The 20,007-nt window shown below is 43.0% G+C and overlaps 1 protein-coding gene and 1 pseudogene across 2 annotated transcripts in view; both read left to right on the top strand.

The window, feature by feature from the left end:
- Positions 1 to 219: 219 nt before the first annotated feature.
- On the top strand, positions 220 to 15,216 carry LOC129817123 (E3 ubiquitin ligase TRAF3IP2-like; annotated as a pseudogene).
- Positions 15,217 to 18,751: 3,535 nt separating this feature from the next.
- Positions 18,752 to 20,007, top strand: part of LOC129817549 (DNA polymerase zeta catalytic subunit-like) — a 98,817-nt gene continuing 97,561 nt past the window's right edge. Inside the window, exon 1 of one of the 2 annotated variants that reach the window (XM_055872928.1) lies at positions 18,752 to 19,614. In XM_055872928.1, the coding sequence (XP_055728903.1) occupies positions 19,476 to 19,614 (139 nt within the window). In that variant the 5' untranslated portion in view covers positions 18,752 to 19,475. The remainder of the gene's footprint in view (positions 19,615 to 20,007) is intronic. The other variant, XM_055872926.1, reaches the window with a different exon arrangement.

The raw sequence follows: 20,007 nt of genomic DNA, 5'->3' as shown, positions 1-20,007 counted from the left end.
TTATCAGTTCAAACTACAAGGTTCATCATGACTGGTCACAGAATTCCTGCTCTGTTTGGAGAACAACCTGATTGGCAGACGTGAACTGCATGACCCACATTATTTGCATAAATTGTGCAAAAGGAACTTCGCTGCTTTGCATGAGCTGATCTCTTCTTCAAACATAAATAGTGGGAATGTTTGCTGTTCGCCTCATAGCAGATTTGCATGTAGAGGGAGCCAGGGAATACACAGCTCTGACACAGATAGGTGTGTAAAGTTCAGTGGGGCTGGGCTCAGGTTTAACTGTTAAACGGGACTGTAAATGGCACACTTTGCTGTAAGTTTTAACTTATTTTCATTGTTTGAAGTCGGGAGAATGTAGTAGACGATTTGGTTTTTTATTACTCATTCACAGACACCATGCAGGAAGGTTTACAGTAGTTGCTTGAAAGAATGACAAAGTTCACTTTCTAGGAGCATTGGTTTGACTGGTTATAATCGTATGTATTATAGTGACTCTTTATCACCAAAGGACTGCTTTGAAAGTTCTGTATAGTGAAGTGTTTTACATCGATCTAGAATGATAGCTATAGATCACTGCTATCTGTTTCACTCTAAAACAGTTTGTTTCACTTGTGTATACAAGGTTTCTGAAAAGTGTTGCCAAGAGTGTCATGTCATGCTGCTATCCACATAGTTCATATTCTATTCCTGTAATACTACGTTTATTCCTGTAATACCACATTTATTCCTGTAATACCGCATTTGTTTCAATTTCACAAGAAGTCTATTACTCCTGAGAGAAGAATGGACTCTATCACGGTATGGAATTGTCAACTACACTAAGGGAAACACTACTACACTACAGAAAACACTACTACACTTAACAGACAGAAAAGTTAACCTTAGACTTCACTAAACTCACTCCTAGTTATAACAAATAGTTTCATCCCTTCTTCTAAATGGCTTAAGCTGAATAACAACCTCTCTTTTTATTTTTGTCAGATTCCTGTTGTCACAGAAGCATTCCTTTGGGGACCGATAAGTCTATGCCATTATCAACCCTGGACCTTTGACCTGTGGGCCAAAGGAAGAGGGCTGGTTCACCCCTGAGGTGACTGTCAATGACGTAGGCCAGGTGGACGACCCCAGGGACCCCTGGAGAAGCCCAGTGGAGGACCCTCAGGGTCAGCCTCCACCCCCGCCCAGAGCCCCTTCCCTGCCTGGGCCACATCATCAAGACATGTCCCCCCACACCCCTGATCGCCTGATGAAAGACCCCCATCCTGACAACCTCAGGTTACACCCCTACTGAGAAAAGGCTCAGTGGACTGAGGATGAGGACTTCTCTTTATCTGGGCTTCTCCAGCGGGCTTCAGGGCGCCCAAGAAATTTCAGCAAGTGCCAGGACCGTCTCCTAAAGTTGATTCAGCTGCGGGATCGGGGCACCACCAGTACAGAGCTTGCTCAGGAATAGCAGCAGGCAGGTGTGAGTGCATCTGCACGCACAGTGAGGCGAAGACTTTTGGAGGATGGCCTGGTGTCAAGAAGGGCAGCAAAGAAGCCACTTCTCTCCAGGAAAAACATCAGGGACAGACTGATATTCTGCAAAAGGTACAGGGATTGGACTGCTGAGGACTGGGTTAAAGTCATTCTTTCTGATTAATCCCCTTTCCGACTGTTTGGGGCATCCGGAAAAAAGCTTGTCTGGAGAAGACAAGGTGAGCGCTACCATCAGTCCTGTGTCATGCCAACAGTAAAGCATCCTGAGACCATTCATGTGTGGGGTTGCTTCTCAGCCAAGGGAGTGGGCTCACTCACAATTTTGCCTAAGAACACATCCATGAATAAAGAATGGTACCAACACATCCTCTGAGAGCAACTTCTCCCAACCATCCAGGATCCGTTTGGTGACGAACAATGCCTTTTCCAGCATGAGAGAGCACCTTGCCATAACGGAAAAGTGATAACTAAGTGGCTCGGGGAACAAAACATCAATATTTTGGGTCCATGGCCAGGAAACTCTCCAGACGTTAATCCCATTGAGAACTTGTGGTCAATCCTCAAGAGGCGGGTGGACCATCAAAAACCCACAAATTCTGACAAATTCCAAGCATTGATTATGCAAGAATGGGCTAATATCAGTCAGGATGTGGCCCAGAAGTTCATTGACAGCATGCCAGGGCGGATTGCAGAGGTCTTGAAAAAGAAGGGTCAACACTGCAAATATTGACTCTTTGCATCAACTTCATGTAATTCTCAATAAAAGCCTTTGAAACTTATAAAATGCTTGTAATTCTACTTCAGTATTCCATATTAACATCTGACAAAAATATCTAAAGACACTGAGGCAGCAGAATTTGTGAAAATTAATATTTGTGTCATTCTCAAAACTTTTGGCCACAACTGTAGATACATACATGAAATGCATGATACTGAATGTCTATGACAGTAGCTGGGTCGTTCCACAACTAGAGTTCCTCTTGCATCCCTATAATATTTTAAGTAACCTGTTAAAACCCTGTTATATTAAATTATATTATAATAAATCGGATTTTTTATATGAAGAAACACTGTTACTTTAATTGGCATTTGTCTTAATTTGACTTCTTGAGATGGAAAAACTTGTTTTTTTTAAATCTAGAGTGTTATGAACATGTGCTCTTTATGACAGAATATAAACATTTATGTATGGAACGACTCAGCTATATAACATTTGCTGGTAAGTTGGTGAAGTTTTTGTTTATGATGTTGTATATATATTATTGTCTGAGATTTAGCCTGGATGATCCACATTCTATAATTCACATAGGCTGTGTTTACACATGCAGCCTAATTCTAATCTTCTGCCCAATTATTGGCAAAGAGCTGATCTGGTTGTTCAAAAGCCCAATTAGTGGAGAAAGATAAGAATTGGGCTGCCTGTGTAAACGCAGCTGAAGTAATGGCTTTGATTTGGAGCCCATCCAAGACAGGATGTTAACCCTTGTGTAGTCTTAACATTCTGTATACTCCCCTTGTCCTAAGGGTAAAAAATGACCTGCCTTCACTAAACCCCTAAAATAAAGCAGCTTAATTTAATTTTAAACCCCAAATCTCAAAATTTTGCATGAAGAAACAACCTGTCATTCATCACAAACGTTGTGAATATCTGGGTTTTCCCTCTTCACAATCCAGAAAGACTGCATTTAATCAGTGGACACCATTCGTTTTTATTACAACAAACCTGTCATACTTGTTTTCTTAACTAAAGTAGAGGTTAATTATTATTATTATTATTGCTAAAGGTACTGCATAGGTGTAAACATACATTTTTCAGCAAGAGTTAGCACTTGTATAGCCTAAGAAAGTAGCAGAAATGTCCAGAATATAGTTTTGAATGCATTTTATTGAAGGGAATCAATCTTGAACAGTGTTGATCTTTTTTGGCAACATAGTGATATGTTCTTATATACTGTACAATGAGGAGTTCAACTACAAAATACTAGTCCTCTCCCATTTTTTAACCATTGCCCCCACCCACAAGGTGTATAAACAACAATAAATAAGAATAAAAGAAGATATTAGATACAAAACATAAATGTGACGAACTTAACCTGTCTAGCCCAGGCGTTCCGCTAGCGGAACTCCTCCCACATTCCACTGAAAAGGCATTTTTTTGAAATATTTAACTTTCACACATTAACAAGTCCAATACAGCAAATGAAAGATACACATCTTGTGAATCCAGTCAACATGTACGATTTTTAAAATGTTTTACAGCGAAAACAGCACGTATATTTATGTTAGCGCACCACCAAATACAAAGGACAGACATTTTTCACAGCACAGGTAGCATGCACAAAGCCAACCTAACTAACCAAGAACCAACCAAACTAACCAACAAACAACTTCATCGGATGACAGTCTTATAACATGTTATACAATAAATCTATGTTTTGTTCGAAAAATGTGCATATTTGAGGTATAAATCAGTTTTACATTGCAGCTACCATCACAGCTACCGTCAAAAATAGCACCGAAGCAGCCAGAGCAATTATAGAGACCAATGTGGAATAACTAAATACTCATCATAAAACGTTTCTGAAAAATACACAGCGTACAGCAAATGAAAGACACAGATCTTGTGAATCGAGACAATATTTCAGATTTTCTAAGTGTTTTACAGCGACAACACTATATATTGTTATATTAGCATACCACATGTGCAAACATCACCCCAGCATTGATTCAAGGCAAAAAGAGCGATAACGTTATCACCACCAAAATATATAAATTTTTTCACTAACCTTCTCAGAATTCTTCAGATGACAGTCCTGTAACATCATATTACACCATGCATATAGAGTTTGTTCGAAAATGTGCATATTTAGCGGCACAAATCGTGCTTAGACAATGAAAATAGTGTCCAACTACTCAAGCAATCTGTCCGGCGCCATCTTGGAAAGACACCTATTTTTATCGAAAACTATTCATAAACTTGACTAAAAAAATACAGGTTGGACAGCAATTGAAAGACAAATTAGTTCTTAATGCAATCGCTGAATTACATTTTTAAAATTAACCTTACTGCGCAATACAGGGTGCGCTAAAGCGAAGCTACCCAAAAATTAATGGCGGCTTATTCATTTAACATTTTTCAACAGAACAACGATTTATCAGCATAAATAGTTCTTACTTTTAGATGAACCCCCATCAGAATCTTGGGAAAGGTGTCCTTTGTCCAGAACAATCGTCTTTTGGTCGAAAGATGTCCTCTTGTCCTGTCGAAATGGCCACTAACGTTCGGCATGTACTGGAAAAGTGTCCAACTCTTGAAAGTGCGTCACAAAGAAATGCCAGAAAATCGCAATAAACTGATATAAATTGCTATAAGTCGGTTTAAATTAACTACCTTATGATGTCTTTAACAACTATAACGAATAAAAACATGACCGGAGATATAGAACTGGCTAAACCAAAGCTTGGAAGGAGGCCAGTCCGACGTCCATTCTGCGTCAGGCGCACGGTTGAAAAGGAAGGTACTTCCGCTCCAGGGTCTTATATAAGGTCCCAGATTGAGCAATCGACTCCATTCAAATTGTCACCACTTAGTGACATCTAGAGGAAGGCGTATGCAGTGTTTGTAGCCCCACAGCGTTCACAGGGACTTATAAACTGACCTGGGAACAGGGACCACGATTTCAGAAATCTTACTCCCTGGCAGGAAATGTGCTGCAGAATGAGTTCTGTTTCACTCAGAGACATAATTCAAACGGTTTTAGAAACTAGAGAGTGTTTTCTATCCAATAGTAATAATAATATGCATATTGTACGAGCAAGAATTGAGTACGAGGCCGTTTAAATTGGGAACGGTTTTCCCCCAGAGTGTAAATAGCGCCCCCTCTCATCATCAGGATAAATCATTCAACTCTAATTTGCACATGTAGGACAGTATGCAGGTGTGTGTGCATGGACTTTGCAGATGTATTTTTCAAATGTGCAGCACATAGTATTTGTTTTACAGTCCTTCTTTGGGGGGCAGAATTGGCATCACCTCCTCTTGCCTGCCCCAGCTGCAGCCTCAGGTGAATCAGGACAAGATTCAGCCCCCTGAACAGCTTTCACAAGCGCTGCATAGGCTGCTGTGCGAGGAGGCACTCCCTTCTTTGAATGCGTGGGGTTACAAGTGTCTTTCCCAGCTGCTCCCTCCTTTTGTTCCGCTTATTAGGCAAACAGATATGGTTGATCTTGTTCCATATCACAAAGGCATTGTATGAGGACACATCAATCATGTTATGGAAGATGACCAGATACCAGTGGCCAGTCATCCTCCTGCAGCTGTAAGTTCCAATCACCTTGTCCAGGTTGTCCACGCCTCCTTTGTTGTGGTTGTAGTCCAGGATGATGGCTGGCTTCTTTCCTCACGATTACTGATCTCAGCCATTTTGTGCAATGTGCTCAGGAGGACCACATTCTTGTTCCTCTTTGGGAGGTAAGAAACTAGAGTGGTGGTGGGGGTGAAGGCAAACTTTGATGAAAAGGCCTCTCTCCCCCTTGTTGCGAGGAGTGCAGGGGGGAGCTCAGGCCTGTTCTTTCTGTGCCAACCATGTTGATCTTCCTCTTCAGGAGCTCTTGGCAGAGTTCAATCAGTAGCACACAATCTCAATTGCTCATTGTGTGTGTGTGTGTGTGTGTGTGTGTGTGTGTGTGTGTGTGTGTGTGTGTGTGTGTGTGTGTGTGTGTGTGTGTGTGTGTGTGTGTGTGTGTGTGTGTGTGTGTTTTTTGTTGTTGTGCTGTGTAAGTTATTTTATAACTGCCGGGTCAATAATGACCCTAAGACAATCATTGTTCCCTGGTGGTGTACAGCTTTCATGGAAATATGAACAAAGGTTATGTTTCACTTTTCTAATGTTGGGGTCACTCTAGGAAAAGTAATCAAATTTCAAGTTAAAAAAATATCATTTAGGGGGTTTTCTCTGCTGTTAAACATAGTGGCGGGTCATTTTTGACCCTTAAGACAACACAAGGGTTAAAATCATGTCTTCTCACATCACTTGACAGGCCCAGATCCGGTGCACAGCAGGTGTCAGAGACGGTACACATGTCAGCAGCCCATAAATCAAACGTGTCTCCTCTATAATCATCATTATAACCATCTTCACCCTACGGAACCTCAGCAGGACCCTCGCCAGTGCCCACTGTCCTGGTACACTAAACATTCCTACACTGGGCTAGCATCAGATTGTATTATTAGCCTATATATTAGCATTGTTATAGTCAACTAGCAAATGTTTTTTAACTTTTGGGGGTTTTGTGGGGCTCCAAACCCTGCTGCTGAGCATTAGAATATAAATTCAACTCTTCTACACTTTTTCCCTCTCTAGGCTCAAACAGACTATATGGGCAAGAAGCTCTAAAAGCCTCCAGTCTAAATCTTCCTAAGTGTGTCGCCCCTCCCAGACAGGTGATGAGGGAGGTCAGTGTGGTGCCCTCCTACCCAGCGACCCCTGGCCAACCAGATGGGGGAGGAACAGCTACACAGGAACTGAGGAAGACCATCAGTCTATCTGAGGAGTGCAGTAATTACGTATCAATGTCCATCCCTCAGCAAAACCAAGATCATTGATTTTTAGACATTAAAGATGATTGTTCATTAAACAGTGGACTTTCGGTGAATCAGAAGTGATTGTGTCACCCTATGATTTGGCTTTTAAGAATTCAATATTAGTACTTATAACATCCTCAAAAACGTGCTGTAAATATTTGTCTGAGCACAATTAGCGTCCATGTGGTACAATGCTTTGTTTGATCGCAGGAAATGTGTTCATTACATATTCTGTGGACACAGCCAGTGAGATCTTTACCTTTGTGAAGTTTCTGACAGATCAGGGCTTTAAACCAGCTGCAAGTTTTCCATTTTATTTTTTTCACCCACTCTTTGAAATACTACTATTCAAACATACTTCCTCTCTCTGGCAGATTGACATCTTTGATAGCACGGTTAGAAGAATGGACATCAACAAGTGGACGGACAGCTATTTAAAGGATGTAAGTCTAAGCTGTCAGCATTTTTAGGAAATCAATTGGACCTATCCAATTACGAAACTATACATAAAACAACTGAACTGACTAGGAGGTGCCGTGTTGCAGAAGTCAGTGGTGATCATCGTGGTCATCAGTCCCAAGTCAAGGCAGACGTGGAAAGAGATGGAGAGGATGAGCATGGTCTCCACACAAAGTTCAGGTAGACACTTACATGTACCTGTACGAATATATCAGATACATGTGTGTAGCTACAGAATTTTTTTGATTATGGAGTCTCAAGACTAGGACTGTAGAAGGAAACTGTTGTGCCATTTGTAAACATACATAAAGCTTGCATACAGTAAATATTCATACACTGCTCAAATATTGTGATTGTAGTTTCCTCCCTGTGGTTAGTTGGGGTCAATAAACCCTCAGTGTCCACCTCCCTGGTTACACACAGAATAGGCCAATGAAGTAACAGCTCCTGGGGCTGAAAAACAAAGCTGTTCATCTCAGTAAATGTCACGTTCCTGACCTATTTCTGTTAGTTTGTTGTATGTGTTAGTTGGTCAGGACGTGAGTTTGGGTGGGCATTCTATGTTTTCTGTTTCTATGTTGGTTTAAGGGTTGCCTGGTATGGCTCTTAATTAGAGGCAGGTGTTTGGCGTTTTCCTCTAATTGAGAGTCATATTTAGGTAGGTTGTTTCACAGTGTTCATTGTGGGTGGTTGTCTCCTGTGTCAGTGTTTGTCGCACCATACGGGACTGTTCAGTTTGTTTTGTACATCGTCATTTTGTGTAGTCTATTTTCCCTGTTCGTGCGTTCTTCGTGTTTAATGTAAGTTCGTCGTCCAGGTCTGTCTACTCCGTTTGTTGTTTTGTTAGTTTATAGTGAAGTTCGTGTTTTCGTGTTTTCTTTAAATAAATTATGTATTCACAACCCGCTGCGCCTTGGTTCAATCACTACTCCTCCTCTTCGGTTGTAGAGGAGGAGGAGAACCTTACAGAACCACCCGCCAAATAACCAGAACCAAGCAGCGGTGTAACGGGAGGAAGGGACAGCGCAAGAAGGAGGAATGGACATGGGAGGATGTTTTGGAGGGTAAAGGTTGCTACACATGGGAGGAGATCCTGGCTGGAAGGGATCGCCTCCCATGGGAACAGCTGGAGGCACTGAGGAGAGCAGAGGCAACCGGAGAAGGGAACCGGCGTTATGAGGGGACGCGTCTAGCACGGAAGCCCGAAAAGCCCGTGAGTACTACCCAAAAATTTCTTGGGGGGGGGCTAAGAGGTGGTGGGCCAAGGGCAGGTAGGAGACCTGCGCCCACTTCCTAGGCTAACCGTGGAGAACGGGAGTACGGGCAGACACCGTGTTACGCAGTAGAGCGCACGGTGTCTCCTGTACATGTGCATAGCCCAGTGCGGGTTATTCCACCTCCCCGCACTGGTAGGGCTAGATTGAGCATTGAGCCAAGTGCCATGAAGCCGGCTCTGCATATCTGGCCACCAGTACGTCTCCTTGGGCCGGCTTACATGGCACCAGCTTTACGCATGGTGTCCCCGGTTTGCCTACATAGCCCGGTGCGGGTTATTCCACCTCTCCGCACTGGGCGGGCGACGGGGAGCATTCAACCAGGTAAGGTTGGGCAGGCTCGGTGCTCAAGGGAGCCAGTACGCTTGCACGGTCCGGTATTTCCGGCACTACCTCGCCGCCCCAGCCCAGTACCACCAGTGCCTACACCACGCACCAGGCTTCCAGTGCGTTTCCAGAGCCCTGTTCCTCCTCCACGCACTCTCTCTATGGTGCGTGTCTCCAGTCCGGTGCCTCCAGTTCCGGCACCACGCACTAAGCCACCTGTGGGTCTCCAGAGCCCTGTACACACTGTTCCTTCTCCCCGTACTCGTCCTGATGTGCGTGCACTCAGCCCGGTGCCACCAGTGCCGGTATCACGCACCAGGCATATAGTACGCTTTGAGAGTCCAGTGTGCCCTGTCCCTGCTCCCCGCACTAGGCTTGAAGTGCGTGTCTCCAGTTCGGTGCCTCCAGTTCCGGCACCACGCACCAGGCCTACAGTGCGTCTCAGCCGGCCAGAGTCTGCCGTCTGCCAACCAGACAGGATCTGCCAGAGCCGCCAACCAGACAGGATCTGCCAGAGCCGCCAACCAGACAGGATCTGCCAGAGCCGCCAACCAGACAGGATCTGCCAGAGCCGTCAGTGAGCCATGAGCGTCCAGAGCCGTCAGCCAGCCATGAGCGTCCAGAGCCGTCAGCCAGCCATGAGCGTCCAGAGCCGTCAGCCAGCCATGAGCGTCCAGAGCCGTCAGTGAGCCATGAGCGTCCAGAGCCGTCGGCCAGCCATGAGCGTCCATGTTGGTTTAAGGGTTACCTGGTATGGCTCTTAATTAGAGGCAGGTGTTTGGCGTTTTCCTCTAATTGAGAGTCATATTTAGGTAGGTTGTTTCACAGTGTTCGTTGTGGGTGGTTGTCTCCTGTGTCAGTGTTTGTCGCACCATACGGGACTGTTCGGTTTGTTTTGTACATCGTCATTTTGTGTAGTCTATTTTCCCTGTTCGTGCGTTCTTCGTGTTTAATGTAAGTTCGTCATCCAGGTCTGTCTACTCCGTTTGTTGTTTTGTTAGTTTATAGTGAAGTTCGTGTTTTCGTCTTTTCTTTAAATAAATTATGTATTCACAACCCGCAGCGCCTTGGTTCAATCACTACTCCTCCTTTTCGGTTGTAGAAGAGGAGGAGAACCGTTACAGTAAACCTATAATCACAACTGCCTGTCGCACTCATTCCTCCAGGTTCAACCTGTCACTGTGCCAAAACAGCGACTTGTCAGTGAAGAGCACTTTTTGCCAGTCCTGTCTGGTCCAGCGACGGTGGGTTTGTGCCCCCGTTGATGTCTGGTGAGAACCTGCCTAACAACAGGCCTACAAGCCCTTAGTCCAGCCTTTCTCAGCCTATTGCGGACAGTCTGAGCACTGATGGAGGAATTGTGCGTTCCTGGTGTAACTCGGGCAGTTGTTGCCATCCTGTACCTGTCCCACAGGAGTGATGTTTGGATGTACCGATCTTATGCAGATGTTGTTACACGTGGTCTGCCACTACGAGGACGATCAGCTGTCCATCCTGTCTCCCTGTAGCCTCCTTGCAGCATGCCTAAGGCACATTCACGCAGATGAGCAGGCCCCCTGGGCATCTTTCTTTTGTTTTTCAGAGTCAGTAGAAAAGCCTCTTTTGTGTCCTAAGTCTTTATAACTGTGACCTTAATTGCATACCGTCTGTAAGCTGTTAGTGTCTTAACGACCGTTCCACAGGTGCATGTTCAGTAATTGTTTATGGTTTATTGAACAAGCATGGGAAACAGTGTTTAAACCCTTTACAATTTTTATTTTTTATTTTTTTATTTCACCTTTATTTAACCAGGTAGGCTAGTTGAGAACAAGTTCTCATTTGCAACTGCGACCTGGCCAAGATAAAGCATAGCAGTGTGAACAGACAACAACACAGAGTTACACATGGAGTAAACAATAAACAAGTCAATAACATGGTAGAAAAAAAAGAGAATCTATATACAATGTGTGCAAAAGGCATGAGGTAGGCAATAAATCGAATAATTACAATTTAGCAGATTAACACTGGAGTGATAAATCATCAGATGATCATGTGCAAGAAGAGATACTGGTGTGCAAAAGAGCAGAAAAGTAAATAAATAAAAGCAGTATGGGGGGTGAGGTAGGTAAATTGGGTGGGTAGTTTACAGATGGACTATGTACAGCTGCAGCGATCGGTTAGCTGCTCGGATAGCAGATTTTTAAAGTTGTTGAGGGAGATAAAAGTCTCCAACTTCAGAGATTTTTGCAATTCGTTCCAGTCGCAGGCAGCAGAGAACTGGAAGGAAAGGCGTCCAAATGAGGTTTTGGCTTTAGGGATGATCAGTGAGATACACCTGCTGGAGCGCGTGCTACGGGTGGGTGTAGCCATCGTGACCAGTGAACTGAGATAAGGCGGCACTTTACCTAGCATAGCCTTGTAGATGACCTGGAGCCAGTGGGTATGACGACGAACATGTAGCGAGGGCCAGCCGACTAGGGCATACAGGTCGCAGTGGTGGGTCGTATAAGGTGCTTTAGTAACAAAACGGATGGCACTGTGATAAACTGCATCCAGTTTGCTGAGTAGAGTATTGGAAGCTATTTTGTAGATGACATCGCCGAAGTCGAGGATCGGTAGGATAGTCAGTTTTACTAGGGTAAGTTTGGCGGCGTGAGTGAAGGAGGCTTTGTTCCGGAATAGAAAGCCGACTCTAGATTTGATTTTGGATTGGAGATGTTTGATATGAGTCTGGAAGGAGAGTTTGCAGTCTAGCCACACACCTAGGTACTTATAGATGTCCACATATTCTAGGTCGGAACCGTCCAGGGTGGTGATGCTAGTCGGGCGTGCGGGTGCAGGCAGCGAACGGTTGAAAAGCATGCATTTGGTTTTACTAGCGTTTAAGAGCAGTTGGAGGCCACGGAAGGAGTGTTGTATGGCATTGAAGCTCGTTTGGAGGTTAGATAGCACAGTGTCCAAGGAAGGGCCGGAAGTATACAGAATGGTGTCGTCTGCGTAGAGGTGGATCAGGGAATCGCCCGCAGCAAGAGCAACATCGTTGATGTATACAGAGAAAAGAGTCGGCCCGAGAATTGAACCCTGTGGTACCCCCATAGAGACTGCCAGAGGACCGGACAACATGCCCTCCAATTTGACACACTGAACTCTGTCTGTAAAGTAGTTGGTGAACCAGGCAAGGCAGTCATTAGAAAAACCGAGGCTACTGAGTCTGCCGATAAGAATATGGTGATTGACAGAGTCGAAAGCCTTGGCCAGGTCGATGAAGACAGCTGCACAGTAATGTCTTTTATCGATGGCGGTTATGATATCGTTTAGTACCTTGAGCGTGGCTGAGGTGCACCCGTGACCGGCTCGGAAACCGGATTGCACAGCGGAGAAGGTACGGTGGGATTCGAGATGGTCCGTGATCTGTTTGTTGACTTGGCTTTCGAAGACCTTAGATAGGCAGGGCAGGATGGATATAGGTCTGTAACAGTTTGGGTCCAGGGTGTCTCCCCCTTTGAAGAGGGGGATGACCGCGGCAGCTTTCCAATCCTTGGGGATCTCAGATGATACGAAGGAGAGGTTGAACAGGCTGGTAATAGGGGGTTCGACAATGGCGGCGGACAGTTTCAGAAATAGGGGGTCCAGATTGTCAAGCCCAGCTGATTTGTATGGGTCCAGGTTTTCCAGCTCTTTCAGAACATCTGCTATCTGGATATGGGTAAAGGAGAAGCTGGGGAGGCTTGGGCGAGTAGCAGCGGGGGGGGCGGAGCTGTTGGCCAAGGTTGGAGTCGCCAGGAGGAAGGCATGGCCAGCCATTGAGAAATGTTTGTTGAAGTTTTCGATTATCACGGACTTATCAGTGGTGACCGTGTTACCTAGCCTCAGTGCAGTGGGCAGCTGGGAGGAGGTGCTCTTGTTTTCCATGGACTTTACAGTATCCCAGAACTTTTTGGAGTTAGAGCTACAGGATGCAAATTTCTGCTTGAAAAAGCTGGCAATGAAGATCTGTGAAGTTATTTGGATTTTTCGAATTATCTTTGAAAGACAGGGTCCTGAAAAAGGGACGTTTCTTTTTTTGCGGAGTTTAGTAACCAAAAAAGTGTTAAACAAATCAAAATACTGTATATTTTATATATTTCTTCAAATAGACACCCTTTGCCTCGTAGACAGCTTTGCACACGCTTGGCATTCTCTCTAACCAGCTTGATGAGGTAGTCACCTGGAATGTGTTTCATTTAACAGGTGTGCCTTCTTAAAAGTTCATTTGTGGAATTTATTTCCTTCTTAATGCATTTGAGCCAATCATTTGTGTTGTGACAAGGTAGGGGGGTATACAGAAGATAGCCCTATTTGGTAAAAGACGAAGTCCATATTATGGCAAGAACAGCTCAAATAAGCAAAGAGAAATGACAGTCCATCATTACTTTAAGACATGAAGGTCAGTCAATGCGAAACATTTCAACAACTTTGAAAGTTTCTTCAAGTGCAGTCACAAACACCATTAAGAGCGATGATGAAGTCCGCTCTCATGAGGACCACCACAAGAATGGAAGACCCAGAGTTACCTCTGCTGCAGAGGATAAGTTCATTAGAGTTACCAGCCTCAGAAATTGCAGCCCAAATAAATGCTTCACAGAGTTCAAGTAACAGACACATCTCAACATCAACTGTTCAGAGGAGACTGTGTGAATCAGGCCTTTATGGTCGAATTGCTACAAAGAAACCATTACTAAAGTACACCAATAATAAGAAGAGACATGTTTGGGCCAAGAAACACGAGCAATGGACTTTAGACCGGTGGAAATCTGTCCTTTGGTCTGGAGTCGAAATTGGAGATTTTTGGTTCCAACCACCGTGTCTTTGTGAGACGCGGTGTGGGTGAACGGATGATCTCTGCATGTGTATTTCCCACCGTAAAGCATGGAGGAGGAAGTGTTATGGTGTGGGGATGCTTTGCTGGTGACAATGTCTGTGACTTATTTAGAATTCAAGGCATACTTAACCAGCATGGTTACCACAGCATTCAGCAGTGATAATCCATCACATCTGGTTGAAAAGCATTCCAGGTGAAGCTGGTTGAGAGAATGCCAAGCGTGTGCAAAGCTGTCATCAAGGCAAAGGGTGGCTATTTGAATAATCTCAAATAAAAAATATATTTTGATTTAACACTTTTTTTGGTTACTACATGATTCCATGTGTTATTTCATAGTTGTGATGTCTTCACTATTAATCTACAATATAGAAAATAGTAAAAATAAAGAAAAACCCTTTATTGAGTAGGTGTTCTAAAACTTTTGACCAGTAGTGTATACCCTAGTCATCTATACAGTGTGTATAGTTTCTGTATAGTATACATTTAATATGCCATGAAGAGAAATCCTACCAGCGTTAGGTGTTTTTCTTTGATCATCACTTTTTCTAATTTCAGGTCCAGAATGAGTTCATCCAACAGCACTGCCTTCATTTAAGACTGGTACCGGTATTGTTTCCCACCTCTACGAAGGTGAGTGGATAACCAGATTTCCCATTCACTGGGTTAGGCTATACTGTTGTTATATTCTCCAGAGTGTAATGCTCATCCCATCACTGTCTTCCAGAGACATGTTAATACTGTTGTTATATTCTCCAGAGTGTAATGATTCTGCCTGTCTTATTTTTCTCCTACAGAGATATGTCCCTGGCTTCAGAGCACCAGGATATACCACTGGCCCCAGGATACCCAAGACCTACTTCTCTGTCTGCTATTAGAGGAACGCTACATTGGCCCAGGCCCCCTCTGGGGAAAGAGCTGACCCTCTCCGTACGACACCTCTGACATCTCTGAGAACTGCTGAAGACACATTGTGTTGTGGTGCTTCATAGATTTCAATGTTTATATGGACATTTAGTAAAGGCTTCTTTTTTTAAATTGTTAAACTGAAATTGTGTGGGAGTAAGTGGTGTATCTCAGCACTACTCTCAAATAGCCACAAGGTGACAGTATTTACTTTCTAATGTTTCAAGTCCTAGACATTTGCTTGCTAAGGTGGTAATGGGTTACTCCTGACATTGTGTGGCGACTGTGGTCCTAATAATATGTGATATGAAGAAGTATTCAATTAATAAATGAAAGTAATAATAGCCTGTTGACTGTGAGGTTGTTGAATTGCCATGCTAAACATTTTTGCATTGTAGCCTATACTGCATAGTTACTACGGTATTACCCAGCACAACATCAAGGTCTCACATTTTTGTGGGTAATACCAGATAAGTAGAACATGGTGTACAGGTGGTTTTAGTGCCCCCTATTCATTGTTGATTTAAGATCCACAGAGGGGCCACAGGAAGAGCCGTCACTGAAACATGAATCTTCTCCAACATATGGAGGGGCTGGGGTTCACACATGTTCTTCTCTTTACACTTCAATGTATTGTGTCTGTGGTGGTTTCATCATCCTTTGATTAGCCAAGCAAAAATATTTTCTGTCGATAATGACAATAATACTTCACTGTAAATAACAAATAATTCAAATGTTAGGTGCTGTATTTCTATGTATTATTGGAAAGATACAGTGCCCTCTGTAATTATTGGGACAGTGAAGAATTTTGTCTTATTTTGTCTCTGTACTCCAGCACTTTGGATTTTAAATGATACAATGACTACGAGGTTAAAGTACAGACTGTCAGCTTTCATTTGAGGGTATTTTCATCCATGGAACAGTTCTGGGATGTTTTATTTCAACTCATGAAACATGGAACCAATACTTTACATGTTGCGTTTATATTTTTGTTCAGTGTAGATTACTAATACATTCATTCTATTGATGTAAAACATTATTCTGGTGAGCACTTTACTTAGTCTTCTGGGGCAACAAGTTATGACAGAAGCTGCATGTGTCAAACTATAGTTGACAAACATAGCTTACCAAATAGCTTACCAAATGTTGGAAATTATAAGCAGAAACTTAATTTAAATTATAGTAAATTAGTTATAGTAGGTTAAATTATTATGGTGTCAAACTCTGCAGGTAGCCTACATTTTGAAGTGATTTGTTTGACAATCAGATGAAAACATCATCACACAACACCAATTATATGTGAAACTGAGCCTGCGTAGACTGCAAAAACAACAGTAAATGGCATAAGATTTTTTCATGCTACAGTATCCTGTCTTAGATCGGCATACCCCATGCATCATATCCGGGGATCTCATAACCAGGCTACAAGATTTTTTGGGTTATTGTTAACGGGATATGATGTTTATATGCGTCAACTCAAAAACAGAATACTTGAGTATCCCGAATAATAACGGGACATTAGTGTGCATGTAAACTAGGTCAGTGAGGTGACTGCTTGTTTCACATGGGCAAACTGGTCTGTGCTTTCAGATAACAAGGCAAAATTCTCCAACCATCAACAAGGAGAAAAGTCACTTCACCAAACTATTGCTTTCATTCCTACAGAGCTGTGTGTGAACTGGTGTATGTGAATACTTACCTGAACATCTCGAGTGTAGTGAGTTCTGGGCTATCCCAGATTGTGATGCATAGACATACCTTTCAGCAGAAGACCGCTATTAAACGGACTCACCTCATTTTCACCTGCACTGATTGGTTTCCAGAGAAAGGGCTGAAGCCCACTCAAGGTCAGAGCACACTTCGTGTGACAGATGCTCCCACTCCATCCAGATGAAATGTTAATGAAACATTCTTCATCATCAGGGAACCATTGAGTGTGACTGTGTCCCCAGTGTGAGCCGGGGTTTATGGGTCTTTCAGTTTATTATGGAAATCTATATGGAATTATATTAAAGGGCAACTCCACCACTTTTCAAACTAATTGTCATTATCTCCAGCACAACCCCAGTGTCAACATATGTGAAATCGGCACATTTCTACATTTGAAGAAAAAAATATGTAGTTAAAAAGTTTTACCTACTGACATCATCAAAAGTGTTGTTTTTTTTTTAAACAATGATTTAATTATAAAAAAAGGCCTTATTCTTTAAGCAGTAGTGACAAATATTGGTGTGTGCCACAATATTGTGTGGACTGACTGAAAGGTCTTGAGGAATGTAGAACCATGTTATGATCTGTTTTTCTATGTAGTCTAACATACGGTCTTATGGTAAGTACATCATTTAGGGGGAAAGTAACACAATTGCATTCATTTGGATGTAGGAATTATAGGGACAAAATTTGACACATTTATCAAAATATGGTCATTGTACTGTAGGCTACTAATGTTTTGTAGTAAGGAACTTCTAGAAGTGCTCAAGGTACACCACTAGGAAGTGTGTGAGAGACAATTACAGCAAGGCAAACTTTACAGTCTTGCAAAAAGGTCTCGCCCATAGAGAATGATAGAGGCCTCCAGTGGCCAAAAGGCCATAGACATTAAAACCAGTAGGTAGCACTGACGTCCATATATTCCTAAAGCAATTTTCCTGTCCTGCTAAGCGTTCTAAATGTAACGAGTACTTTTGAGTGTCAGGGAAAATGTATGGAGTAAAAAGTACATAATTTTCTTTAGGAATGTAGTGAAGTAAAAGTAAAAGTTGTCAAAAATATAAATAGTAAAGTACAGATAACCCAAAAAACTACTTAAGTACTATTTTCAAGTATTTTTACTTAAGTACTTTACACCACTGAGGGCGCGAGCCTCCTCGTAGCCTGCTGGCCCATGATTGTTCTGTGTCAGCACGTGGTCCTGTTTGACAACAAATGTAGTAGTCAGAATGGATCACTATTTAATTAAATAACCTTGATTTGTAGCAAACTTGAAAATAATTCACTGTGGGGATCAAACTTGATCATAATAAAGTAATTGTGTTTGGCCGTTCTGGCGATGGTAATTTACATAGGCTTTCTAGGGCAGACCAGGGCTTTTGGCACCGCTAGGTTGCTACGCAGTAGCCGATCAGCAGAGCTCGTGACTTCACCCTCCAGACCGGACACTGGGGGCCTGGTATTAGCATGGGCCACACCATTGAGGGCTTCCACCATTTTAATGTAGTCAACTGGGTGGAACTTCCAACTTCATTGGCTGGTCCCTCCTGGTGACCCTGTTGGAGTCATGTCCAATCGGGTCATCAGGAGAGGTCATCCAATCGTGAAGAAGAAAATGTACTACTTTAAAATGGAGATTGTCTAAATGGCGATGCCAAGGCTGTCACAGATACAAAGATGAGTCCTCAATCTATCTCTATGTTCTAGACAGTCTGCAGAACGCAAACCTCCTGGATTCGGCAATTTGAGCCTGCGGGTGGTGTTTTTTTTGTTCAATACGTGCTAGTTATTTCCTGTAAATGTTTAATTGCGAAAGTGGTTGCAGTCGAAATCAGGCAATTTCAAGTACATTTTGTAATCGTTTATCATTGAAATGCGCAACTTCTATGTTTAGTTTATCTTTTAGATCAGTGGAACAGTATAATTATTGTAGGGTGTTATTAACAGTCAATATTCACAAAATGTCCCCAAAAAAGTTGACGCTTTAATATATATTTTTTGAGGAATAATAGGATTTGGCCTGTCATACCCATGTCCCGCCCAAAGATTTTTAAAACCAATTAAAAAGCTCACTTTCACGTGCTCGCTTGTAAATGGACCAATGGAAAACGCGGTGGATCTACGAACACAATTTGGGACTGGATCTTGACTCCTCTGACTGGCCGGTGTTGTTGGAAATGCGGCAGTAGCTATCAGTAGATGCAAACACTAGGGGAGGAATGGCGTTGCTTAGGTTTGTTTAGTGAAGAGTGTTGTAATCATATTACAGAGAAGGGCAAACCTTGTCCGCTGTGCCACATTGGAAGCCACTAACTGCCACATATAATTGTATTTGCAAGCAAAGCTAAATACTTGCATTAACATCTGCCTCGGCAGGAGAGTAACGATTCAACGATTCCCAATTTTTCTGAATGGATATGCCGTAGCACCTGGACTCCGCGAGTGGGAACAAAGTGGTTTATGTTTAGCTGGCGAGCTAGTTTGTTAGATAGCTATGGCACGTCTTATGGAAGCTCACACTTGTCCTGATTTTCAAGTGGACGGATAGCGGCTACTAGTTTCAGCATTCTAAATTCTGAGACGATTGTAGTAGCTATGTCAATAGTAACTGAATCACGGGGCACCTCCATTAGCTATAGCGTGGCCTCAACAGCTGCAACTCGGATTACTCACCAGAGTTCTTAGCTTGCAAGCTAGCTGGAAAATGGGGAAACTCCGCCTCGATAAACAAACTCTTTGGTTTATTGCTATGTGTAACTAAAAATGATTGTTTGGATCATTTGTCGGTTGTTACATTGTGCAAAAAAAATTATTCTCCTTCTGGTCCTAGATGATGCCACAGTGTGTGTCCCATGCGCGCTCCGAATAGTTCATTGTATCTAGCACAGCAGTCATGTTTGCCGTCCGTATCGTTACCGCTGACTACTACCTTACAAGTCCTCTCAAAGACTTGGACGTCATTTATAACGAATTCAGAGAAAGTGACGTGAAGAAAGTACCAGTGGTTCGGATTTTCGGGGCAACTCCAATAGGTATGTTCATATGGTTTTTAATCAATGACAATGGTCATCTGCAGCATGATATAGGACCGCCACGCGGTGTACAGATGTAACACATTTGCAACATCACAAAACCAACCCTATTCAAACATATGAAATGAGTTGTAATAAGAAGACAGACGCTGCCATATGAAAGATGTGTAGTGAGGTGACACATCGTAATAAACCATGCACCACCCGCAGCTGTTTGCAGCATGCACGCGATACATGGTTGCTTTGTTTTCTATCTCGAGCTCCACAGGGCGGTGGACAGACCTCTACATCAGTATTCGGCACATAACCCACTTTACTATACCGTTAATAAAATATATTATGCAGTCTCTTTTCTGTGCCCAACAACCTGTGGAGTGGTGCCACAGCAACGTT

This window comes from Salvelinus fontinalis, chromosome 20 (genome assembly GCF_029448725.1).
Source record: "Salvelinus fontinalis isolate EN_2023a chromosome 20, ASM2944872v1, whole genome shotgun sequence".
Taxonomy (NCBI): domain Eukaryota; kingdom Metazoa; phylum Chordata; class Actinopteri; order Salmoniformes; family Salmonidae; genus Salvelinus; species Salvelinus fontinalis.
This window is presented reverse-complemented; position numbering and strand designations above follow the sequence as displayed.